Raw genomic sequence first — 27,936 nt, 5'->3', positions numbered from 1 at the left:
TGTGAATGTGCGGCTAGGTAGATGAGAGAAGCAAAGTGTATGCGCGAGGTGCACAAGCAATCCGTATGCATCGCATGCGCATGTATGCATGCGCCCTTAAAATAGCGTCTGAACAACGCGCCACTGACTTTAAACCAGGTATTTCCTGGTCAGTAGCGCAATGGTATTCAGAGACGGCAAAATACCGTTTGCGCCAGAACACGCCTCCTCCTTCCGCCGAACCGCCCCTTGCGGCGCATGATCAATCCCTAATTTACCGGCGAGTGGCGCTGGTGGGAAAAGAACGCTCTGCGCCAGTTGTAAACTAGCAACGACACATGCGGCAGTGACTAAGTCACTTGCGCCGGATGCAAGATAGGGCCCGATGTATTTATTCAGCATGTCTCGCCCAAAAAAAAATACACAAAATGGTATACACAAAAAAGAAAATGTTATGTATCTAGCTTTCTGCCCTTTCTATAAAACATTAAAAAAAGACTATTATATTCATTTTGTGATCGTTTGACGCTAAAATCGAAATCGTGATCCAAATTCGATTAATCGCCCAGCCCTACCTGTATTGCTATGTTTCTTTTCTTTCTGCCACCTTTTCATGCGTAACTTGCCTCTTACTCGCTCATCTGTCTTCACTGAGTTGCAATGTTTACCACCTGGAATGCACAGATTTGATTGGCTGAGTAGTATCACGTGGGATGGCTTAACTCGCATGCAACTTGTCTGTGTGTTTCCTCATCCGCTAAACCACGACTGTAAAGACTAAATAAGCAGGCTGGTTAAAATAGAAGCAGCCCGTCAGGTTTTAGATCTTAACCCACTGTAGGTCTCGGTCAGTATGGAAAAGCTTTTCTGGGTCTGGACCCAGGCCGTGGTCTGCCTGTTACCTCTGCTCTAGAGACCTTGTCTGAGGGGACACGTCCCTCTAGAGACCTGGTCTGAGGGGTCCCTCTCGTCCAGTCCATTTGTCTTTCGCAAATGGACTGCATTTATGGTGCTTCTAACCAGTTGCCACCCAAAGCGCTTAACAATATTGCCTAATATTCACCCATTCATGCACCAGTCGCCCATTCATACACATTCACCCATTCAAGCACACATTCTCACACCGATGGAGGTGTCATCCGTGCAAGGAGACAGCCAGCTGGTGAGGAGCAGTCAGAGTGAGGCACTCACACTTAGGTTGAGGCACTCACTGACGCTAGGAGGAGCCAGGGATCTAACTAGCAACCTTCTGGTTACCAGCCAACCCGCTCTACCTAACCCTAACCCTGTTGTCCGTCTCTCACCGTCCACCAGGAGAAGCTGTTGCTGAAGGCGGAGCTCTGGGCGTGCCGGGAGCAGCTGCAGCAACAGGCTGAGTTCTGCAGAGGGCTGGGCACGGCCTCCTGCACCGTACTCTGGAGCGCCTCGGGGCGGGAGGATGCCGTGAGGGACATGCTGGCCGACGTGAGTTAAATACTTCATCCTCATTGGTCGCGAGGGGGCCGTGGGGGACATGCTGGCTGACTCTAGTTAAAGGTGACATATTATAATAATAATAATAATTCATTATATTTATATAGCGCTTTTCAATGACCCAAAGACGCTTACAGTGAAGGGGATGACCTAACTCACCACCAGCCACCACCATTATGCCACCAGGTTTGGGTGTGATTAGCCATTACAAGCCGTTTTGAAAGTCTGCCTCTTCTGACATCACAAGTGGGTGTGTCCACCTAAATGTAGGACAAATAGTTGAGCAACGTTTGCTAGAGTCCACTGGGTAGGCTGGTAGACTGATTTATCCTGCAGACATCTAGGTGGACACGCCCACTTGTGATGTCAGAAGAGGCAGATTTTCAAAACTGCTTGTAATGGCTAATCACACTCCTGGGGGTATATTATGTCACCTTTTAAATACCGTATTTTCCGCACTATAAGGCGCACCTTCAATGAATGGCCTATTTTAGAACTTTTTTCATATATAGGGCGCACCGGACTATTAGGCGCATAGAGTAGAAGATACTGCGGTCAAACGTTTGACTGGGGTTGCGTTATGCATCCACTAGATGGACCTGTGCTAATTGTATCGCTCGTCACGTCAGATATAAAACTTGAACCTTTATGACAAAAAAGTAAAACACATTTACGCAGTTCTAAACCTTAAATTTTCTAAATATCTTGCGAACGTAAATGATACAAAGTAGAGAGCATCGCACCCTCGAATCTTGTAGTGTGGCCAGTCTTCAGGTCGATTTCCTGGCTCTGTGATCGTATAGTGTGACATGTTAAATCGTGGAGGAATATCTGAGAATCGTGTAGTCTGAACCAGCCATAAAGGGAATGTCAACAAAACAGACAGTCAAACTTTATTAAGCGTTCTGACAACTCTTTGTCCATTTGTAAACACGTACAAGAAAGTCTTATACCGCTAATTCAAACATTAGCATAAGTCCACGAATCCCTCGAATTCTTCCTCTTCAGTGTCCGAATTGAAGAGTTCGGCGAGTACGGCATCCAACATGCCCGGCTCCCTCTCGTCATTATCGGTGCTGGCAGATAGTGGCGTAAGTCGCCCGGCGCTGTCTCCCCGTCTTGGTGAACGTGTGTTCGCCTTCTGTCTTCCACTGCTCCCACACAGTTCGCAGTCTAGCTTTGAACACCCTGTTGACACCAATATCTAGCGGCTGGAGTTCTTTAGTTAATCCACCCGGAATGACGGCAAGCTCCGAATTAGTTTGCTTCACTTGTTTTTTGACAGCATCGGTGATATGGGCGCGCATGGAGTCGTAGATCAATAGGGACGGAGCTGTGTGGAAAAAGCCACCCGGTCTCTTGAAGTAAATTTCTCTCAGCCACTCACTCAACTTTTCCCCCAAGCTCCCTCTTCAATGTAATAGAGGCTGATTACATTGAAGAGGGAGCTTTTGCTGTCCCACCAATCGGCTGAAGCCAGATGCTGTGCCAACAATTTTTAATTTTAGTGGCTATAGTACTGGAGACACGGACAGACCTGTCAAATCGGACACGGGCGCTGCTCTTATGCGCAGAGAAAGAGTGCAGAAACGCGCTTGCCAGGCAGAGGAACGAGAGGTAAACTTAGCTTCTAGTACTAGAGAAACAGAGAAATGAGTACACTCACTGTTCGAAGATTGTCTTGTTTGCAGACTCGCTCCATGCTCTTGATCATTTCTAATCCATCGCCAAAATAATCGATTGATTTCGGAAATAATCCATTTGCAAACACCGTCGGTTGCACTATTTTCGCATATCCATGTGCACACGACAATTACATGTATCATGAAATGAACGAACTGTAAGACAGCGTGGTAGCCCAGCTGCTGCACCCGTGTACTACTTTTCATAGCTGTAAACAACATCCTGTGGACGGGAAGAGCCGGGAGATGACATCTGTTCCGCATAGATTTCTATGCGGAACAGAAAATGATCATGTATACGCCTCATTCGGAATACAATTATCTGTTCGGCATAGATTCTATGCCGAATAGAAGTGGTAGTGTAGTCCGTTTTAATCGCCATGTATACACTTATTCCGAATAGATTGGGGTTTAACTTAGAGCAGCCGCAGTAGTTCGCCATTGGTCCACTGAGCTCTGTCGGTACTTTTAAGCACACCGAACTTCACCGCTGTCAAGGAAAGTGGATTTATTGCCTGATTCACGTCTTTGTTATCACTCCGTAAAAGTAGTCCGGTTGCTTAGCGACGGGACATGGGTGTTTATTAATGACGTGTCCGCGCGCGTCCAAAATAACTGTAAATGAGTAGGCTACTACTAGTACTTTTGCAGGCTGAACGTTAAAATACTTCTTAACTTAGAGAGATGGCATCTGCAGTAGTACGCAATTGGACCTTCGAGGATTCCTGGTCACTAAATTCCCGTAAGACCACTCTCCCACCAGTCTTGGCTGCGGACTCGCATCCAAATTCCTCCGGCGGAGCTTAGGGTAAATATAAAGATCTGACGAAAAAATTGACGTTGCTGCGCTGTCCTGCTCCTTCTTAATTGAAGGAGCAGGCTGTGCTTTCATTAAAATCAAATTTAAAATCCCCGATAGTGATAAGACATCCATTATGTCGCCGCCGGCCCAGAGATGTGTCAGGTGTGCGCGAGAGACATAACGGACACTTTTGTTACTGCCATGTATACAGTACATTCGGAACACATTTTAGGAACAGATCTATGCCGCATAGAAATCTATGCGGATCAGATGTGCCATGTAAACGCGGCTAGTGAGGCTATGAGCCGCTATGTAAACAACATAGAATGTTACCAACCATTCCCGTGACGTCATCGTATTCTGAAAACAGAGATGGCGGCGCACAGGCTGAAAACATTATAATTTATGCAACTTGTTTGTGCTTTATTCTGAATAATGGTTCATATTTCCGACTTTATTTGTATTTATGGACCATGGTATATTGAAATATTTAACTAGTGCTATAGACATCTGTTTATTTGATTGCTTCCTTTCCACTTTAAATGATTTTGGCTTATGGTTCCATTCAAATGAGTACCTTTTTCTCGAAAGTAAATGGTGTGTGTCTGCGTGTGTGTGTGTGTATTATCTACTCTTCTACCCCTTGATGGATCAGGGGAAGATTTCTTTTTTTAATGAGAAGCAGCATCTCTGCCTTTTCGCATGCAAGTCTGTTTCTTTCCTCGGTCATCAGGTGTCCAGCAGCAGAAAGCAAGTGCTTGCTGTTGACGCTAGTGCAAGGCACTGACAGATATTTCCGAGCAAGCTGGGCCATGCACTCAAATCGGGACTGGTTGCTCTTCCAGTATTCCAGTGGCTCATGTGAAGCGCTGGCTCCAACAGATATGACTGGAGCTAAAAGTTAACAAAACACAGCAGAAAAATACAATCTAATTATGATGTTGTTCTGACCATTAAAGCTTGTTATAAGTTGCGTCTTTAGAAAATGTTAAATAAACCTTAAACACTTGCATCTGAATCCACTCCGCTGGTGAATGGCAGCATCAGTGTTTCCTTCCAGTATTGCCTCAAACATTCCCAACAATTAGCTATTCCAATCTTCCCTGCTCCTCTTTTCTGGTGGCTCCTCTTGCTGAGGAGTACCAGCTGTGGCACCACCATTCTCAAGCAACTTTTCCTGCAGCATACCTGAGGGCTCCAGACTGTGACCAAATGGTCGCAGTCTGACCAAATGGTCGCAGTCTTGACGCCCGACCTGCACCCAAAGGAAAATTAGACGCATTACAGTAGATCAGGGATGGGCAACTGGCGGCCCGCATCCTCACTCAGTGCGGCCCGCATCCTCACTCAGTCAGGCCCGCACATAATAAATAATTTTTTTTTAAAAAAAGAATAATAATAATTGATCGAGTTACAGAAAACTCAGTCAAGAAAGATGAGAAGAATTCATAGAATTCAAAGGCAAACCCATGCGTCTAGTTTGCTTAGAAGCGATATCAGTCATTAAATATATCCACTTAAGTCGCCACTACAACTACTACAACTGCTTGTTGGGTTTGAGTTCATTGAGTTGTTGCACTTAATGTTGGGCCACTGTTTTTCAGTTTTTTGACTTCATTGAATGATGATGTATGTGAGCCCTTTGCACTGATAAAAATACTGACCATTCATGTGGCTGTTTGAGCATTGAAAACATGAAATGAATGTATGTTGGTTCAATTAACATACCGTACATAGGTTATGATTCTGGATGATTTTTTAGGTAGTGGCCATCCCCAAAATGCACCAGAATACAGGAAATCATATCTACCAAATTCAAAATTGTGTAGCTTCTCTCAGCTCACGTTTAGTTGAAGTGTGCAGTCATGTGGCTCTCCGATGGTTATGATGAAAAATGTGGCCCTCTTTATCATGAAAGTTGCCCATCCCTGCAGTAGATGGAACGCTGGGGAATTTTACTATGTTGTGTTTGGCCTGCTGCTTTAGATTGCTGTGGAAAAAAAGCACATCATTCACTGTTGACGGATTTTGTTGACTCCTCCGCTCCAGAATAACATATCCAGCACCAGAGAAGTCTCGCTCACGATCGCAAAACCTGCGTCCGACCCGCGCTGTTCCGGCGTCCGACCCAACCCGCACCCGTGTCCGACACGGTACATTATTTTTCTACCGTTTCATCCAAATTGTCACCCATCGGGTACCCGAACCCGGTTTATGTGCCATAAAGGGCTTTTCACACGGGAGGCGTTTGTCCCGCTTGCTGCATTCTCAATGGAGAGGCGAGCCGGCAGAGAGGAGGCGCAGCTTCCTGTCAAGCGGCACGACTAGCGGGCGCTCTCCCATGAAACTGTCGATTCCGTGCTCGTCTAACGCATACTCGCGCACGCAGAAACAGTTGGTATAGATGAGAATCACAATAAAATGTGACACTGAATATGAAAAGGCACATTGTAATTTCTGCATCTTTTATCAAAATATGTTAATACAGAGTAATACAGTGAAAATAAATTAGAAAATCACATTGGCATGTTGATTTACGGTGTGTGACCCTAAAATTCTCAGTTAGGGGCCACAGTGCTCCTAGTGGCAAATCTTTAGCGAGTAGCTAAGCAAACTCGGAATGGTCAAAAACCTCGCACCACCATAGTGAAACTTGCCCCATTGAATGTGAGATCTCTTAAAAAAAACTTTTTTAATCAACGATCTTATTTGCTCTAATAACCTTGATTTCTTGCTCCTAAGTGAGACTTGGCTAGACCTGGCTAACAATGTGTTGACCCTTATTGAATCAGCAACCCCAAACTACAATTTTATGAGTACAATCCGTGAAAACAAAAAAGGAGGTGGAATAGCCACAATTTTTAATGCATCTTTTCAATGCAGACAGTCATTATTCTGTGACTTTGTTTCTTTTGAATACCTGAGCAAAATTATTAAGGGTTCTCCTCAGATTCTATTACTGATCATTTACAAGCCACCAAAGCACTCTCCAGGAGTTTTTCTTGAAGATCTAAGTGAACTACTGTCTGGCATTTTATGTATGACTGTGTCATATCTGGGATTTCAATCTGCATGTTGACAATCCGGAAAACAACTATGCCATTGAACTGCTCTCATTACTTGACACATTATACCTAACACAACATGTAGAGGGGCCAACACACTCCCTTGGTTATACACTTGACCTGGTCATCACAAAAGGTGTTGATATTTTGTTAACTGTTAGGGACTTAGCATTGTCATGATCATTCCTGTATTTTCTTTGATGTATCCATGTCCCCACAAAAGTCCAACAGCTCTGTGATGATAGGGAGGAGAATGATCAATGATCACACTAATGTTCTCCTTGAACAAGCGTTTGTCTCACAGCTTTCGAGTCCTACATCAAACTCAGTAGATGACGTGATGGATAATTTAAATTCACGAATGTTAGAGATTATGGATGATAAAGCCCCACTAAAACTTAAAAAACTTAATAGAAAACAAAAAGCCCCATGGAAACAAAACCCAACTGTTAAGCTTTTAAGGAGAGAGTGTAGGAAGGCTGAAAGACAGTGGCGCAAAACATAAAACAATAAATAAGGAGATGCTTCGAAATTTTAATACTGAGACGTATACAGCAAGAAAGTTGTTCTTCTCCAACATTATAAACAGGAACTTGAACAACCCTCGAGTCCTGAAAAACGGAGCAATCCCCCCCTCAACTAGGACCTGAGCTCATCTCCACCAGCAGGTGCAATGAGCTTGCTTCTTTTTTTAAAGGGGGCCTATTATGCTTTTCCGTTTTTTCCTTCTCCTATTGCGCTTTACATACGTTTTGGGGTATATAAATGGTTGGCAAAGTTACAATACCATAAAATTCCCGCAAGGGGGAGTAAATGACTACCGCAAATCACTGTTACCGAGCTACCTAGAAACGTCTCGTTGGGATTTTCTCCGCGGCTTTCTTTTACTTCCGGTACATGGTGACGTAAGCATGTACTTTTGCTGGGAGTCAATGGGAGAGCGTCATCAATGACCTTTTGCTGCGTTCCTGGACACGCTGGGGTCGGGGAATGGATCGTAAAACAAGAGTTTGAGTAGAGAAGTAGATGGACAGAAAGACATAATACTATTTATATATTATATATATATAATATTGGCTAGAAGGTGTTTTCTTGGTGGTGAAGGGACCTCTCCCTTGTATGGTTTGCCAAAGGCAGAGCCTTCACGTAGCCGTTGGCTAGATTTCATTTTTAACCCTATTCCACCGACTTTACCGAGCCTTTTTCTGTGTCGCCTCCACTTCACGGATGGCTGCTTCAGCAACCTGCGTGAAGATGACTCTCAACATGTAAGTAAACCTATAATAACAAAAGTGGCTGTGTTGTGTGTAATATAAGTTCGGGTAATTAACCCTACCATTTCCTACCATTAAAATAATTCATTCTGTAGCTAGCTGCTAGTCTTGTTGCGAGGCTGGTTAATCTTCCACAAACCTTTTGCGGGATCTCAAACTACAATTCTAAACTGTCTGTAAAATGAGAGCTAGCCTTAGCCTTATGTGAGGTGTTACTATAAGGTGGGTTAAATGGTCACAGTTCCTGTTTCAGATGTTGTTAGCTTGTACTGTGTAAAATCATTTTTCGTCGTGATTTATGTGTGATCATTTTAGCAGGACTGCAGTGCCCATAATCGCCCCTTTCAACACGTCGGATGCCAGACTGACACGCCTCAGATTATATCGACGGGAACCCAAACAAACTCGCGGGTGGGAATGCATTCTGTGGGAATACAAAGTGCACGGTTGAAGTCGACGTTAGGCGGCACACAGTTGTCCATGGGATCGCTAAAGGCACACGTAAGAAGCAAAGGTATGTAGCCACTAAGAGTTTTTAGTGACTTAGTATGCAATCCATACGAAACTTTGTGAGCATCCTTTTCCTGTGTTTTCGGATGTGTTTTTTTTTTTTTTTTACCTAGAATCTGCAGTCCAGTAATCTATTTGAAGATTCACCCTTGCTGATGTTGCTAGAATATGGGCTATACATTCATTCATGTATCACATACTTACTTTCTACTAACAATTCGATAAAAGCATCGGCTAAATAACTTCATAACCAAATAGGATATGGTTTATATTTGCAAATGGCTTCTTGCATTTGTGATGGGTAACCAACGTTTACTCTGCAGTGTTACTCCATTACCAAGGAAAAAACTGCTAAATTATTATTTTCCAGTTTCTAATACGATTTGTTTCTGTTTATTTGTAGCCATGCAGACACAGGTGTCTCCTGTCAGTGCAGACTTCGGAACAACCTCTCTTTTGCCACACTCACTGCTGACTTCAACACCAATAAAGGGCCCAGGCTGGTGACTAGCAAGAGACCACGGCTTGAGTTGGAGGAAGAGGAGGAGAGTGACTCCTCAATGTTGTGCAGGTAATAATTTACACCATCTCGTAATTGTGAAAGCCATTGATTGAAATGATTGTCAGGCACACTCTGTGTTGTTTAATGGCGGTGCTTTTTTTTTTTTACCATAAGTTGTATCTAGCATCAATGCACCACAATGAAAATGCATCACAGGAGCAAGCTACGACTTCTGCAGGGCAGGCGAAGAGTGGGGAAGGTGTTGTGAAGGCCGTGAAAACAGATCCAACATTCAGTAAGTTTGTAAAATATAATCTTTAAACACACACGCACATCAGTTTACAGATTGTTATGGCTACATTAATTAGTATGTTAATGCTAGATCTTCCAGACTATGTACATGACCTCATGAGGCTGCTCATGGAGGTTTTTGAGGACCCAACATCATTTGAAGAGGAAATTAAGACTATCCCCATCCCTCCAGACCTTTCAGCGGAATATACACACACTCCCAAGGCTGAGCTGGTTGCCCGTCACGTCTCCCGCTTCAATCAAGAGGTGGTCTGAAGCCTACGAAGTCACCAGATGGGAACTGCTGCCATATCCGCTGCACCACACATGACGGGATGACGACCCGACAACTATGTCCTAAATATCCCCAACACCAGCTTACAAAGCTGCGATAGGCAAGATGCCTGAAACGCCTAAGGGACAAGGAGCGGAACTTTCTGTTAAACTGTTTTCAACAATAACCTCTTATAGGCTGGGCCTATACTGGGCAGCCCCCACCTCCAAACGAAACCAAATCTTTTTGAATGGTCTGACCATGCTCAACATAAAGAAATGGTTGGCTTCGTTAGGAGGTGAGGGTGCACGGTAAGGCCCCGTAGCTCGCGGCCTTATAGTTTGTTATTCTTTTAATGGTAAATTGATTCAAATCACATAATAATATTAATAGTATAATATTGCTTTGGTTTTGTTTAGTGGGAGCTTACAGCCAAAATGACTTACTCTTCATCTGTTGTGTGCCTCACAGGTCCATAATCATACTTGTATATATTGTAGATATTTTGTAGACTGTATGTGTTTGTGTGCATGTTGTGTCATGCAGGTTGTGTCATGCAGGTAATTGATTCTGGCACTTGGCTCATTCATCTTAGTACCTAATAAATACAATAAGACAAAATAACTACTGTGTAAAGTGACCTTGACATCACTGAGTACAACATGACTGCATAGGGCAATACAGATTCAGGAAGCAACATCTGTTTTCCAGTCATACTTTTATTGAAAAAAAAAATTAAATCACTGATTAGTTCTACATAACAATGATTGCTATTGTAAACACATGGCTGAGACAACAGTGAACAGGTGAGATTTCCCACAGTTGCACCTAGGTAGTAGAGATGTTATGTTATAACGGTGTATTTTGATGGCCAAAAGTAGTCAACAATATGCCATGTCGGGACATAAAAAGCTTGTTACGGACCCTTGAAGAGTACGAGTGGTCTACTAGCCGCAAGCTAAGTCTGAAAAGCTACGCTAAATACATGATTCATCGCGTGTGTGTATAATAGCATAAACAAAAACTTACCACTGTGAAATGTCCTGGTCCATTCTACGACTAAAATCGCACTTGTCATTAGCGTCGTCTGCTCCATTATCGCTTTCAGGGTCCAACTCAGGCTCAAATTGGTAAGGTAGCACTGAAGCCATAGACAGAGTGACAGAGTGCCTGAAGAGACGTCAGCACCCTGTCAGCACCAAGATTCTAAATGCCTCAAAATTCTAAGCTACAGGGTGTTTCACATAGGGGTTGTAATACTCATAAAGTATGAGAAAAAAATAATGTGCTAGACAACCCTTTATTGTTGTAAATCAATTCTATGAGGTCAAACAAATTAAATAATGAACAGTAAATAGGGGCATAATAGGCCCCCTTTAAAACAAAAATTAATCAGATCAGACTGAACATACTCTCTCAAACTCGTATCACTCAGCAACCAGAAATAATAACCATAAAGACTGGAACAGTAAACCTGATGTCCAATTTCAGCATGATTGACTCTGAAACGGTACAAAACCTCAGCTCCTCCACGTGCACACTAGATACTCTGCCCACCATCTTTTTTAAATCTGTCCTTCACCTACTAACGCCAGATCTGCTTAAAATCATAAATTCAGACGGGCATTTTTCCCAAATCCCTAAAGACTGCTATTATAAAACCACTACTTAAAAAGAACAACCTAGATAAATCCATATTAAGCAATTACAGGCCCATATCCAACCTACCGTTCATTGGCAAAATTATTGAAAGAATTGTTTTTTAATCAACTAACCTCTTTTCTAACGCTCAACAACTGCCTTGACAACTTTCAGTCAGGTTTTCGGGCCGACTACAGTACCGAAACAGCTCTGGCCAAAGTCACAAGTGACATTCGGCTAAATACAGATTCAGGCAAGTCATCAATCCTAGTACTGGACCTCAGTGCAGCTTTTGACACTGTGGACCACAGTGCTTCAGCGACTTGAGCACTGGGTTGGCTTCACTGGTGTTGTAATCAGTTGGCTAAAATCCTACCTATTCGACAGGAGCTTCTCTGTTACAGTTGGTAACTGTTCCTCAGCATCTCCATCTCTGATCTGTGGAGTTCCCCAGGGCTCAATCTTGGGTCCACTATTATTTAACCTTTACATGCTGCCTCTTGGTCAACTTATAAAGAAGAACTCAATCGCCTACCACAGTTACGCTGATGACACTCAAATCTATCTACCGCTAATGCCCAATGACTATACCCCCGTTGAAAGTCTCTGTCATTGTATTTATGAAATAGATAAATGGATGTCACAACTTTTTATAGCTCAACAAAAACAAAACTGAGGTGGTAGTGTTGTAGCATTAATAATTACAACTGATCTAATTTACTTCAACTAGCTATAAGCAAATAGGAATCGGGGAGTCCAGGTCAAGTATAGATGGAGAGTTTATTGCCACCCGCAAACGAGAGACAACAAAGCTGAATGGTATTCGCGAATACACACTCCTGAATGAATCCCAGACAGCTCCTTATATCCCCGAATTTTACACAATACAAAGTTGGACTTTCATCAAATATAGAATTTCCCATCAGGGTCATACTGTGTGGATGTCAGCATACCCCTATGTCTTCTGAATCCCAATGTGACCTTAGAACATATATTATCCTTATACAAACAGAGATGATGCACACGTGTGAATGTAAGCATTGTCTTCAGAGAGTACATCAAAATGGGAGTAGACTGGACTCTCTGACTGATGTGTCACATGGCCCATCAGGTGAGAATGTCCTGGACCCACTCACTGGTGTCACACGGCACATAACATCTAGGTTAAAGGTGATCAGCTCCTTTCCACTATTAAAGTATTTATATGATATGTAGGCCTAATAATAATCATAGTTTAACATAGAATGTAAGGTTAATTTCTACCACAGTAGTTTTTGGAAAGAAGGAGGAAAGGCAAAAGATCTCTGCCTTACTTGAAAGGAAAGGCCTAATAGCAAAAGATGTGGTAAAAAACCTAGTTGTCCTTATAGATAACAACTTAAATTTTAGCAGTCACGTTAAATCAGTCACAAAATCTGCATACTTCCATCTTAAAAATATCAACATACATAGAGGATCCTTTGACATGATCATGTCAAAGGAGGACCTGGAAAAAATCATACATGAATTCATCACTAGTAGGATTGATTATTGTAATGTACTTTTCACAGGACTTCCCAAAAATGTTATAAAACCACTTCAAATGATACAGAATAGTGCAGCCAGGGTCCTCACTAAAACAAAAAGGAGAGATCACATCACCCCAATTTTAAAGTCCCTGCACTGGCTCCCAATTAGTTGCAGAATTGATTTTAAAGCACTTCTGCTTGTTTTTAAGTCTTTGAAGGGGGTTGGGCCAAACTACTTACATGACATGTTTAAGCAATATTCCCAAATAAGGTCCCTTAGATCACAACATAAACAATTACTACTGAAACCGACCGTCAGAACAAAGCAGGGTGAAGCAGCTTTTAGCCACTATGGTGTCCATCTCTGGAACCAGCTTCCAGAGACCATCAAAAACTCCAACAAGAGTTAATACCAAACTCTTTTTAGATGCTTTCGGCAGTTAATGCACATTGTTTTTTTTATATCTTTTCTATTTTCTCTTTTACTTTTAAATTCACTCTTTGCTGTTGGTATTCCATGTATATTTTACATTTTACTTTTGCTAAAGTTGTGTATGGTTCCAAATTTGTATCTTTATTTTATTTATTCATTTTATATTTCATTTTGCTTTTGTGTGAAGCACATTGAATTGCCACCTGTATGAAATGTGCTATACAAATAAATATGCCTTACCTTGCCTAGTGAAAAAAGTTAGTCTGGAGCCCTGTTGCCTGCCATTTTGATGCAAGGGTGAAGTAGCGGTCCTTATATCTCGGGTCCAGTATTGTTGCCAGATAGTACAGGGGTTCCTCCTCGACGTGACCAAAACGTGATTGTACTGCTTTTAAGGGTTTCCTTTGATGTCATCACTCCGTGGCCTGTTGTAACACTTTGCTTAAGCAAACACGTCAAGCTTTGGATGGCGAGGATAAAGTCTGCAGCTGTGGCTGTGGCCTTGCTGATGTTTCCGGTCAGCTGTTCACATGGATCAAGGATGGTCAGCATGTTTTCGACCAGGGTCCATCGGTGGGCAGGCCTTGACATTAAGCATTTTAAGTATTGTTTTACTTGCCCAATAGCAAAATATACTTGCCCAAAATGGAAAACGTAGGCCTATTAAGAAAATATATAAAACCTGGTATATATATATTACTGGTATTTGTTGAATTTTATAATAATTTATTATAATTTAAATACAAATTTAAATACAAAAAACATAACAATTATGGTCTGCAAAGCTGTCAAACCACCTAGCCCAACAGAAGAAAGGGCCTCAAAATGTATTTCATTCTCTGAACCGAGGAAACCTAGCCTGGTGGGACCAGCTTGAACTCGCGGTCTTTGCTTAAAATACATAACCATTTGTGATGAAAAAAATGACAAAAAAAGACAATGAACAGTGTAGATTTACTTTGGCAAAACAGAATTGTCTGGATGAATGTGGACTAGGGCTTCAAATTTCCATTTCATTCTCTGAGCCCTGCCTAAACTCCCAGGGGTTGAACCATGGCCGACGCTGTCTTTGGCAGGTTGTCCACCACCTGTGAACTGCAGCTTCGGCATCAAACTTATCCAGTGGGGGGCCCTCCACTGACAGGAACATCAGTCTCTGCAGCTGAAGAGAGGAAGACTTGACCTCCATTCAGTCTTCACTCTCTTCATTGTTGAAAAGCCCCGCTCACACATTGCCATGTTTACTGGCAGGATCAGGTACACATCCATGAGGGGGGCCAAGCTCTTGAAACGTATTTAGAATTTCATATAAATTAAAAAAAATGTAAAAATAAAAAATACTAAATACAACTTGGCAGTATCTCAAAACATTTGTCACACACCTGACTCCCAGTTGTTGTTTTAAATCATATTTAAAGATGAACATTGTTGAACTGCTCTATATAAAAATTCTCCTAAGATAACTTATATGATTCGGCACTTTACCAATCTGTCACACATTCTACACTCTATATTCACACCTGACTGCAAGACACTCATGAAGAGCTCCCTCATTGGCACTGCTGCTCGTCCCTTGGCAAAGATCTTGTAGTGGTTGTACTCTGCTAAAACCTCATCGACTTCAATGCCAGCTTGTCTCGATAGCTCCTGATAGAACGTGGCCATCTCCCTCATCTCATCGACACCACACTGCCTGAACCTCTCACTTTCAACTTGGTCAGTGCGGTTGCATGCTGGCCAGGACGATAGGTCAAAGGCCCTAAACTTTGCAACCGCGCCCCCTTGCTGCAGATCCTTCAGCCTCTCTTCCAAATGATTGATGATAAAATCTGTTGACAGGAAATGTTAAAGTGAATCATTACTTATTTACTGTAATGGTTAATTAATCAATCCAAATCACACACACACCATTTTTTCTACCAATCACCTCGATCCTCTCTGCTTCAAGCGTGTTGTGGGTTGGATTCTGGAACCTCACTCCTTTATACACGGCAGTCTCCTTTATGGCCTGGTTGACCTTGGCCATTTGGGGACCCATGTCTACCCTCGAGGAAGTGAGTTCCCAGAAACAGGCCTCCTGGCTCTCAACTGCTCGAAACACAGTCGGGTCATCTTTTTGGAACATTTTTCTCAAGGTGGCAAGGTGGTTAAAATCATCACACATGAAGTGGAGGAAGAGCAAATGATCGCATCTTTTCAGGCAGGAAAGGACCTGTTTGGCCCTGCAGAGAACTGCAGCTGAAGGCTTAGGGAACCTCTCCACAGACGCCATGTCTTCAAAATGTGCAATCAGTACAGGATAGCTGTCACACACAATCTGTAAAAGATATTATCACTAACCCTAACCCTGTATTGCACCATTTTCTATTGGTCAAATTATAAACAAGAGGATTAACTCAACAGGTTATGTTTAATAATTTACTAAAGTTCTGACCTTGATTGCACGATGCACATAGGGAAGCCAGCGGGCGCCGTGTAGATTTGATGGCTTCAACACCTTTTCTTCAAGTGCCTCTGCAATCATTCTGAGCTCTCTGACAGCCTTGGGGGAGTAGTGGTACTGATTAGATCCCGACCAATATATCGGCAGGCCGATATTATCGGCCGATATTAGGCATTTTTCAAACTATTCGGTATCGGCATTTATAATGGCCGATAAATGAATATTAAAAAAATAATAATGTTTGTCCACCAAAGGGGGCTCTAACGCCTCAAACCCGCTGATTCAGCCAGAGTCAGGCAGAGTGAATGACGGAGATCATCGGTGTTGTTCATAGCTGTGTTCGAAATCGTTCCCTATCACGGATATAGTGCATTATATAGGGTGCTTGCCATTTTGTAGTGGTGTTCGAATTCTCAGTGGTTAATTTCATGCACCACTTAAATTCCCTAAATTTGAGTACATACGATGTTCCCTACATGTTACTCCTTTATACCAAAATGCAATGCGGTCAAGGTTTTCCTGGCGGAGAAGAAGCTGAATAACCGCGAAAATGAATACATTTAATGATGGAGTCACATAGTTAGTTAACATAGAAAATGTAACATTCAAAATTAATAAAATAAAAACCTTGATCAAGGAAATGTAGCATTCAACATCAATACAAGCTCCAGCTTTCCTCGTGAGTGCCTGGTTTGTTTACATGATGTGGGCGCATCTGTCTGCGTCACACAAATACCCGGCGCATTTACTGACGCAAATGATGCTTAGAAATGTTCAGCGTAGTGTCCGAATTCTCGTTTGTTCGTTCCCTATATAGTGCACTATATCATGAACACTATATAGGGAATAGTGAGGGAGTGAATAGGGAATGATTTCGAACACAGCTCATGTGTGTTCATGGTAAGTTGGCAACTGTCACGAGACATACATTGCTTGAATAACAATTAAAAGAACATCCCCATCAATTCTCTAAAGTCGATAAGCATGACTTAATTCATGACTACCATGTCCAGTTTTGTTGTTGTTACGTGTTAGCTGAGAGTGAAAAGGATTTAAAGGATAACTACAAATAACCAATGTTAGGGAAATCTGTTTGTTTTGTTGCGCGTTTCTGTATATATATATATATATATATATCGGCCGATATATCGGCATATCAGATTTTTAAATCACAAAATATTCGTATCTGTATCGGCCTTAAAAATCCTATATCGGTCGGGCTCTAGTACTGATCGTACAGGTTTTTAAGCATTGTCTGCATTTGCTCCATCTTTTTGTTGGTTTTAATTGCCTTTACGATGCCAAGCTCTAATCTGTGGGCAACACAGTGGATTGAGATGAGGGGGTGGTTGAATTCCTTCTGCAGAAGCGCTGCTACGCTATTTCTGCAGCCCACATTCACAGCTGCCCCATCGCTGCCAAACCCAACCAATTTCTCCTTCCAATCAATAATGCCAGCTTCCTCAAAAGCTGATCAAAAAGAGAAAAATGTAAATCATTAGATAAACATTATGCAAGGCAATTTTATTTGACTGGCATATTTCATATACAAAGGTATTTTACATGAAATAGATAGCTTAAAAGGAGAAATTTCATTTCATCCCTATAGTACCTGCATGGATGGCATCCTGGATGCCATTGCCATTGCATTGCCATGATTAGACTTTGACTTTAGCTTTATTGTCCCCTGGGGGAAATTCTTTTTCACTTCAAGGTACATTTGTGGGCTGCACGCCGACAGACAGTAACAGATATACAGCATTCTCAACAAAACAAAAACAGCATGCAGACAAAATATGTAACTATTGTGGAACAGGAGTGAGTTATCTTGGCATTTTATTTAAGGCTGCTATGGCTGCAGGCACCAGGCTTTTGCCATAGCATGCCCTCCAACACAACAGGGACCTGTACCTGCGTCCAGAGGGCATGATGGTGAAGTGGCAGTTGAGTGGGTGTGAGTTGTCCAGTGCTATTTTGGATGCGATGCGTGAAATGGCCTTTAGGTTAAGCTCTGACAGTGTGGGTGTGGGGTGACCGATTAATTTGGCTGCTATGTTTGTGACACGTGTGAGTATGACCCGGTTTTTGACAGTGAGCATGTTGAAGAAGCAGGTGGAACAGTAGAGCAGGATGGGCTGGACAATGCATTTGTACAGCAGTAGGAGGAGATGGGGTGCAACATAGAGTCCTTTAAGTTTACGGATGGCATACAGTCTTTGATGGCTCCTTTTTTGAATGTCCGTTGTATGCTGGTTGAGAGTTTATTGTCTATTGTGAGTCCGAGGTATTTAAAGCTGTCAACTGTTTCTACTGTGTCGTTGTTGATGAGAGTGGGGGGCTGGGATGATGGAGTGCCTATTGTTATTTATTTTGCTTTGGATATATTGAGATGCAGGTGGTTATGTGTGCACCATTTAGAGAAGTGTGTGACAGTGTTGTGGCAATCCAATACAGAGTTATTGTCCGACAGAAGAGCTAGGATGGCAGTGTCGTCCGAGTATTTGAGGTAGGTGGTGGTGTGGGAGGGGCTGGTGCAGTCATTAGTGTACAGGGTATAAAGGAAAGGGCTAAGCACACAGCCCTGAGGGGCTCCGGTGTTGGTGGTGAGTGAAGGTGATGTGGTTGTGCCTACCCGTACAGCTTGCCGTCTGTCACTGAGGAAGTTGTGCAGGAGGTGTATCAGGATGGGTGGAGTGCTGAGGTGATGAAGCTTCTTGGATGAGCAGGTTTCTTTGGATGGTGTTGAAGGCGGAGCTGAAGTCCACAAATAGGATCCTGGCGAAATTGCCTTGGGAATCTAGGTGCTGGAGGACAAGATGCAGCAGGCAAATTGAAGGGGGTCCAGATATGGTTTGACGAATGGAAGGATGGTGTGAGGGCAAAGGAGCGGTAATGATTTAGTTCGGTGGGTCGTGGTTTCTTGGGTACCGGGATTATAGTTGCGCTCTTCCAGAGGAGGGGTATTGTGGCAGTCAGGTAGGATTCACAGAAGAGGGAGTGGGCAATTGGAGCCAGCTCAGTGGCACAGGTCTTCAGCACCCTTGCTGGGATGCCGTCGGGTCCTGGGGCCTTGGATGGGTTACACCGGCTGAGCTGGTGGCGGACTTCCTCCACTGTGAAGGGTGCAGACTCATTGGCAGTGCTCCAGACTAACTTTTTCCTTGGGTGCACTGGTGCGCCTACATTTTTGATTTGGGTGCACCAGCACGTATTTATGGTGCAACCAAGTTGTGAGTTGTTGAGAGGGGGGGGGGGGGGGGGGGGGCATTGGACCGTGCCTGCCTTGCGCTGAGTTGTTGACGGGGGGGGATGTGACAGCGTATGGGCCCCCGGGCAGCTGCACCGGTTCCACCGTCGATATTTACGCCACTGATTAATAATATTTTGACCATTAAATAAATGCCTTCAGTAAGACCGGGGGGGTATACCAAGAACCTCGCTGAACATACCCAGGCTTTCTTGGGAAAACCTGGCTTCACAGAGCCGCAACTCGCAATCAGAGTTAAATGGTACCACGACGCTCACTTTAGATTAAATTAGTTGAACCAGGTTTTCCGCTTTAGGTTCAATGTGCGTTCACATACAAGGGGCGTTTCTCGCGTCATTTGACTCACCCTTATGCAAAATAAATTGCGCGAGAGCGGTGTATTTCATCCAAGGCGAGCAGTGTATTATTATGAACTCCTACGAGGAATTCCAAGTTCAAATCACAGCCAAGGGGAACACGGTTGCCCATAATATGGCTAGGGTGGGGTGCTGGCAAAAAATAGCCGACCGTGTTAATTCGTAAGTGAAAAGATTCTGCATATTGTCTAAAAAATATTATGTATCATCATCCCTTTTACCCCCATATATGTGGGGCCCCATGTTTGCTCCTACGAACATGTGGCCAAGTCAAAAATAAATATAAAAATATTATTCAATGTGGTAAGTTGTAAGCATCCATTTGAATAATTTCAGGTGAATCTAGCCTATGACTATGGAGGTGATTTTTCTTAACAATTCTCACAGCTATAATATACATTTGTAGAATAAAAAATGCCTAATTGTGTCACTGACATAGCGGTTATATAAGGGATAATGGACAACACGGCACTTGTAGGTTAATGTACGTTGAACGTGCAGGGCCACCTTCAAACTTGAAACACAGACACGCTGCGCAACACTAGCCTCTAACACTAGCCTCTTACATGGCACATCTGATCCGCATAGATTTCTATGCGGAATAGATCTGTTCCTAAAATGTGATCCCCTACTGTATACATGGCAGTAACAAAAGTGTCCGGTATGTCTCTCGCACACACCTGACACATCTCTGGACCGGCGGCGATATAATGGACGTCTTATCACTATCTGGCATTGTGAATTTGATTTTAATGAAAGCACAGCAGGAGAGAGCTTTTCTCTGCCTGCTCCTTCAATTAAGGAGGACAGCACAGCTACGTCCGATCTTTATAATTACCCCCACCTCCGCCGCAAACAAGAGGAATTTGAATGCGGTCCGCAGCCAAGACTGGTGGGAGAGAGTGGTCTCTCTAAGTTAAGAAGTATTTTAACGTTCAGCCTGCAAAAGTACTAGTAGTAGCCTACTCATTTACAGTTATCTCGGACGCGCGCGGACACTACCATACGCAAACACGTCATTAATAAACACCCATGTCCCGTCGCTTAGCAACCGGACACGCTTACCGGACGTGAATCAGGCAATAAATCCACTTTCCTTGACAGCGGTAAAGTTCGGTGTGCATAAAAGTACCAACGGAGTTCAGTGGACCAATTGCGAACTACTGCAGCTGCTCTAAATTAAACCCCAATCTGTTCGGAATAAGTGTATACATGTAGATTAAAACGGACTACACCACCTCTTCTACTCGGCATAGAATTCTATGCCGAACAGATAATTGTATTCTGAATGAGGCGTATATATGATCATTTTCTATTCCGCATAGAAATCTATGCGGATCAGATGTGTCCATGTAAACGTGGCTAGTAAGTGCACGGCTTCTTTGTGTAGCATTGACTACATACGGTCCAACAAGGAAGATCAAATAACCAATACCCTCTGATGAGATCTGTATCTCTCATAAAGAATATCTTCAGACAATGCCAAGGGATCGGTTCTGTCCCGAAAAACCCTCTGTCTCCGGAGAGACGCCTGTACGACAAGTGCGCCGAGGTCCACGGGAACACCCACAAATGGTGACGCCATTATCGGAGGAGGGGCTAGGAAGCTGCGCACGCCGATATAAGTAGCCGATCTCCGGGTAGACAGCTGAAAAGCTGCTCCCGACCAGGTTTGGTTGCGAGCGTAAGTCACCATGGTGATACAGTGACGCTTAAAGAGATCGACTTTCGTGGTACAGCTAACCCAGGCTTTCATCTCAACATACCTCGCTAACCCTCTAATCGAGCTTCGTAGTACAGGCCCCTGGATTGGGCTTTGCGGGTTTGTTTACCGGCGTTGCTATGGTTACCGGTCTTGCGTGTTCCAACGGTTTATTAGGTATCAAATAAATCGCTGTCTAATCAATACTTCATTCACTGCCTCTTCCGTGGTCATTACAATATTATGAATAGACTGCTCTGTAAAAAAAGAAAAAAAAATTATACCAGATACATTTTCAGTCGCACTACCCCGAATTCTAGGCGCATGTGCGCCCAAATTAGGCGAAGTATTTTAACGTTCAGCCTGCAAAAGTACTAGTAGTAGCCTACTCATTTACAGTTATCTCGGACGCGCGCGGACACTACCATACGCAAACACGTCATTAATAAACACCCATGTCCCGTCGCTTAGCAACCGGACACGCTTACCGGACGTGAATCAGGCAATAAATCCACTTTCCTTGACAGCGGTAAAGTTCGGTGTGCATAAAAGTACCAACGGAGTTCAGTGGACCAATTGCGAACTACTGCAGCTGCTCTAAATTAAACCCCAATCTGTTCGGAATAAGTGTATACATGTAGATTAAAACGGACTACACCACCTCTTCTACTCGGCATAGAATTCTATGCCGAACAGATAATTGTATTCTGAATGAGGCGTATATATGATCATTTTCTATTCCGCATAGAAATCTATGCGGATCAGATGTGTCCATGTAAACGTGGCTAGTAAGTGCACGGCTTCTTTGTGTAGCATTGACTACATACGGTCCAACAAGGAAGATCAAATAACCAATACCCTCTGATGAGATCTGTATCTCTCATAAAGAATATCTTCAGACAATGCCAAGGGATCGGTTCTGTCCCGAAAAACCCTCTGTCTCCGGAGAGACGCCTGTACGACAAGTGCGCCGAGGTCCACGGGAACACCCACAAATGGTGACGCCATTATCGGAGGAGGGGCTAGGAAGCTGCGCACGCCGATATAAGTAGCCGATCTCCGGGTAGACAGCTGAAAAGCTGCTCCCGACCAGGTTTGGTTGCGAGCGTAAGTCACCATGGTGATACAGTGACGCTTAAAGAGATCGACTTTCGTGGTACAGCTAACCCAGGCTTTCATCTCAACATACCTCGCTAACCCTCTAATCGAGCTTCGTAGTACAGGCCCCTGGATTGGGCTTTGCGGGTTTGTTTACCGGCGTTGCTATGGTTACCGGTCTTGCGTGTTCCAACGGTTTATTAGGTATCAAATAAATCGCTGTCTAATCAATACTTCATTCACTGCCTCTTCCGTGGTCATTACAATATTATGAATAGACTGCTCTGTAAAAAAAGAAAAAAAAATTATACCAGATACATTTTCAGTCGCACTACCCCGAATTCTAGGCGCATGTGCGCCCAAATTAGGCGCACTCTGGAGCCCTGATTGGGATCTATTAACGTCTTTGATAGACAAGTAGGCATTGACTGGCCCATCCGTTGCTAGAAAGCTAACATAAATTAGTTAATTCTCTATTGTAGCGCTATCTGTTGCCCCCTCAATGAGAATTGAAAAGTATGGCTTTTTAAATTTTATCCAGCAACTTTCCCTCTCCATATCGTAAATGTCTACGATGAACCTGAAAATTGGACAGAAGTGTATTTTATTTTACATGGGATGACATTTTTTGTTTAGTAAATAAATGAAGGATTGGAAACGTTGGTAATAAGTGCTGTTACATACCTAGCACAGGCTTTGTCAGACTGGTAACAGCCTGGAAGACTGATGACAGCTGGCATGGGTGCTTCTGTTCCTCTGGCAGCAACGGCACAGTGCTCGTGCCTTTTGCTCTTGCCATGAATGAGCCTCTAAAATATTGTGCCGGAAGGACTTTGTGCCAATATAAAGAGAGGATGCACTGCAATAAGAACATCAACATGGTTAATAATTAAGCCTTGACAAAAAATAAGCTTGAACTAAATGGTTACAGTTTTACACTGAAGTCTGTGACCCATCAGAATGTATGACAGTAGATGGGCAGTTGTTATTTATATATAGAATATAATTCCTTTACTGTAATTGTAACAACCCAGTCACACATTGAAGTATAAAATGTGTAATAACTACGTTATAACTAACTAACTAACGCTCCCATTCAGAATGCATTGGTTTACATTTCATTCTGTGTAGCACTAAAAAAGTCGGACAATCGTAATCTGGGACACGATTCAATAGATTAATAACGTTTGTGTGCATGAGCACGAAATCGCGTGATACCGGGTTGGATCATTGTGTGTCAAAAAAATGGTTCAACGCGCCTAAGGCGCCTTACGTGCCTACGCAGTTAGATGAGCCCGCCCAAAACGTATTTTCCCTCGCTACTTTTCTTTTGCTCCACAAACAAGGCTGAGATTACCACCATCGCTGCACTGTATTTGTTGTGTGAGTTCAAGGAGAGTAGGAAACCCAAACGCGGCCGTGTTTGGGTACATCCTCCGTAGGCGCTCACGGCTGGGTGAGTTTCACCCAGTGGTGTAGTCTACGTGATACCCAGGTATACGCTGTATACCCACTAGGAACGGTCAAGGATTTCCGTGTAGCCACTTAAAAATATGCACGGAACGTATCAATCGTTTTGTGACCAAACTTTTACTTTTTCGCAAATACCGGTTGGGTATAACTGCAAAAAGGGAAGTTATCGCCTACATTCCTAAAATTCCCCGCGCGCTCACGCTCTGCCCTGTATCTGTTGAAGCGCAAAGCTGCCCCTTCATCTCTGCATGTTAGTTGCCGGGCCAAGCCCCTCCCTCTCGCGCTGTGATTGGCCACCCACACAGATTGAAAGTTAACAGTTAAAATAACTGGTTACAACGATAAAAAAACAGAACACAACACAAGAGTCCCAGGCTACATGCTACAATAAAATTCAACATTAACATATGAAAAGCTTAGCTCTTTTATTGACCAAGTAATACGGTAGCGTCCACACAAGTTACATTTCCGAAGTTCCAGCGCAGTGGAGCTTTTTGCTGCAGTGACGCCTCCGCCAGTGTTGCCAGATTAGGCCGGATTTCCTGCCCAATCTGGCGACCCCCATGACGGCTGGGGGAGGGTTATTATCATTTCGAAATAATCGTAATTCTAATGTCTAATTAAAAAATATATCTTACTTGTGGCAAATTCTAATCTTATAGACAATGAAATTACATTATTACATTACATTAAAGAGCCAGAAAAAGACAATCCTAATTGCTAAAATAAAATGGAAAACAGAACATGAGGCCTTCAGACCTATAAGTGAGTTCACTGGAGCATCTTAATTTTAAGGGCTTGAACCTTAGGAGAGAGATGGCTGCCATCCAAGTTCATCAGAACCTTCTGCACAAACTCAAATGTAAATTTGAGCCCTTGTGGGTAGCTCATGTTTAGACAATAAATCAAACCAAAAAGTATTGAAAATCCAAAAGAAACGTTCCCAAGGTTGGTCAGCAGCTCCACACCCTCAATCACCACTCCGACATGCTCAGGCTCAGTACCCTCTCTCCGGACAACATGAAGTCCAATGGTGGACACCTCCCTTTCCGCTTCTTCCATGTTGCGGTTCTATGGGCAAGAAACCACTAATTGACCAGAGTGCCGCTTAAATACTAAAAAGATTCAAACAAGTAGGATCAGTAGTCAAAGACCAGAGTGAAATAACATCTACTTACCATGTATTCCTTGATGAGAGTTTCATCATCCTCATTGAGGTAGGCAAGGCAAGGCAAGGCAACTTTATTTATATAGCACTTTTCATACACAAGGCAGACTCAAAGTGCTTCACATATAAACATTGTTATACATTAAAAAAGAAAAGAAAACATATGCAAAGAAATTAGTAAAATAGAAAGTTAAAAAGAGTAAAATTGAAAGTGAGTTAAAAAGGCATTTTAGTAAAATAAAGCTAAAGTATTTAAGATTTAGCAGAAAGCTAAAGCAAACATAAAAGTCTTCAATCTTGTTTTGAAGGTGCTCAGAGTTGGGGCAAGTCTTAAATCCTCAGGGAGTTTATTCCAGCTATTTGTTGCATAGTAACTAAATCCTGTTTTCCCATGTTTCGTGTTTACTCGGGGGATAATTAACAGATTGGTCTCAGAAGATCTTAGTGTTCTAGAAGGCTTATGTAGTGGAAGCATATCAGTTAAATATTTTGGGCCTAAACCATGTAGGGATTTATAGGTTAGCAACATGATTTTAAAATCAATTCTCTGACCTACAGGAAGCCAATGTAACGATTTAAGAATTGGTGTAATATGTTCAAATTTTTTGGTCTTTGTTAATACTCTAGCAGCAGCATTCTGAACAAGCTGAAGCTTCCTTAGAGTTTGTTTTGGGAGACCTGTAAGGAGACCATTGCAGTAATCAAGCTTACTAGTGATAAAGGCATGTACAAGTTTTTGTAAGTCTTCTGTGGACATGAGCCCTCTAAGTCTTGCTACATTTTTAAGGTGATAATATGCAGATTTTGTAACTGATTTGATGTGACTTTCGAAATGTAAATCAGAATCCATGATAACCCCTAGGTTATAGACACAGAGGCTTCTTAGGACACATTCTCGTCTGGAGTTTATGTCATCACACTGCAATTTAAGAGAATATTACTGATTACTATCCCATAAAAAACAAGGCCGGAGCCAGGCCAGGCCAGACCCGAGCCAGATCAGACCTGTAGCCACGGCAGGTGCCAGGCCAGCCAGCATGAAGAGGACCTGGGAGGCGCATTGAGTTGTGGAAGGGGACAGCCCATATCAGGCTTCACCTTTTATGATTTGCCGACCATCATGTTGGGGAATCTCTCTCAAATCACTATTAAGGCTGACTTGTCTTTTGTGCAGAAGAACTGAACCAGGACTAAGCTGGAGTGCTGTTGTTTTCTGGAGAGGGTAACCACACACTGGACTGATCTTGACTTAGAAGGTATCCAACTACACTTTTGAAGTAAACAATCACTGTTTAACAAAACATTAGTTAAATATCATTTTGCGAAGAAATTAGAAGGTAGGCAATACATTACAGCGATTCAACATATTTCTTAGACAACAAGGAACCACATATAGCCTAATCAAGGAATTTGGAAAAGTAACAAAAAATAGTTGTTTTGATTCATGCTCCGTTAGTTACTCTAAAGTGACTGATTATTATTATTTAGAGGCCTACCTGTCTTTGTGCAATAAACATACAGTATCTCGGCATCTTAACCTTAGCCTTCCATGTTCCATGTTTGGACCTGTCATTGCTCAGTCAGGCTCTTACAGTGCCAACTAATAACTGGCAAAGTTCATATACCTGAGCCGTCCTCTCCATGATGTGTCTTATCTTCTTCCCAGCAGCCCCACCTCTCTTGCTGAAGAGCTTGGTTAGGTCAGCTGAGTATCTATCAAGTTGTGCCATGAACTTGGTTTGTAGAGGCATAGTTGTGATACGCATGAATTCTGCATTAACCTGTAAAAAAGTAACAAAGAAAAAGGCAGCATTGGAGTTATTATAATATATTGCATTAAAAAACCTTTCCATCAATATGGTGCTCAAAGCGCTGTGGGAAAGTGGTTGTGGGGGAAGGGGGCACACCTCATCACAACTAAGAATAAGATGTTGAATTGAGAACTGAAAAACTATAACTTTTGAATTGTTCTTTAATATTACCCTTACTTACTTCGCTCATTGTAAACAGGGCAGGCCATCTGTTTTGGAATTCAGCTACCATTGGCATGTCCTGAACCACTTACAGTCGCCTGTAGGAGAAGGTCTGATGCATTTTGTCCTTGATCACAGCCTCATTATTCTTCTTTTTCACCTCGGTCAAGAGGGCGACTCTTTCTTCCTCCAGGCTTGCAGTGGTTGCTCCTTTTGGGAGGCTAGGAAGGAAGTTGACCTCTGCCTTTCTAGGTTTTTTTATGTTTGCAGCTGCTTTCCCCTGACCTTTGAGCTTATTCTTGAGAGAGTTAACACTGTCTTCAGGGTGTCCAAGACGGCCAAGTTTTGTGCGAAAATTAGCCATCTTGATCTTTAAATAGTACTTCCAGCCCTCATGGCCATTGCGCGTTCCTCTCTCACTCAAGTACGGGTGGGCTTTCACCAAGGCAGCAGCAGCTTCCTCAAGCTGACGATCACTGGCATATGCTGTGTATCTAACAATCTCTTCAGCCATTCCTTGTAGAATATCTGATCTTAGCTTTGGCGGAGGGATAAGAAGAGTAGCACTTGTGCTGAACTCTGTATTTGCTTGTTGTAGCTGAATTTCAGCAGAATACGAAAACTGAGGTACAGTGAAGACTACAGGCCAAGAATAGGTCCTTGACTCTGGAGAGGACATGAGTTCAACTGGAGAAGAGGACATATGTTCCTCTGCAAGAAATGATGTAAATTCCCCTGGAGGAGAGGGCTCGAGTGACTCTAGAGGAATAAAGTTTAAAACAATTGTGTCACTGCTACTATTAGATATATAGTCTTGGTCTTGGAGGTGAGATTCACAGGGGCTGTTGGCACAACTAACTGAGGTCAGAGACCTAGATGTCCCCGGAATGCTTGACAAAGTGTCGTAACATGATACAAAAATAAGTTTTAATGTACTTTTATCTTGAATTTCGCTGGTCTCCATTAGGTTCATGAACTCATTTCCAAATTCCACATCTCTATACTGGAACCTGAACTCCTC

General features: G+C 42.9%; 1 protein-coding gene and 1 long non-coding RNA gene across 2 annotated transcripts in view; one reads left to right on the top strand and one right to left on the bottom strand.

Annotated features, from left to right (window-relative positions):
* The window catches only part of hsf2bp (heat shock transcription factor 2 binding protein), a 70,097-nt gene that overhangs the window by 17,229 nt on the left and 24,932 nt on the right, over positions 1 to 27,936 (top strand). Inside the window, exon 4 of the mRNA XM_056579311.1 lies at positions 1,294 to 1,443. Coding sequence (XP_056435286.1) covers positions 1,294 to 1,443 — 150 coding nt within the window. The remainder of the gene's footprint in view (positions 1 to 1,293; positions 1,444 to 27,936) is intronic.
* On the bottom strand, positions 4,945 to 13,909 carry LOC130373001 (uncharacterized). The gene is made up of 3 exons (XR_008893458.1): positions 13,675 to 13,909; positions 5,781 to 5,926; positions 4,945 to 5,191 (listed from the first exon to the last, which is right to left on the bottom strand). It is a non-coding gene; the product is annotated as an uncharacterized LOC130373001 (long non-coding RNA).

Source organism: Gadus chalcogrammus, chromosome 20, assembly GCF_026213295.1.
Source record: "Gadus chalcogrammus isolate NIFS_2021 chromosome 20, NIFS_Gcha_1.0, whole genome shotgun sequence".
NCBI lineage: Eukaryota > Metazoa > Chordata > Actinopteri > Gadiformes > Gadidae > Gadus > Gadus chalcogrammus.
The sequence above is the reverse complement of the archived record's forward strand: the minus strand, read 5'-3'. Positions and strand labels throughout refer to the sequence as shown.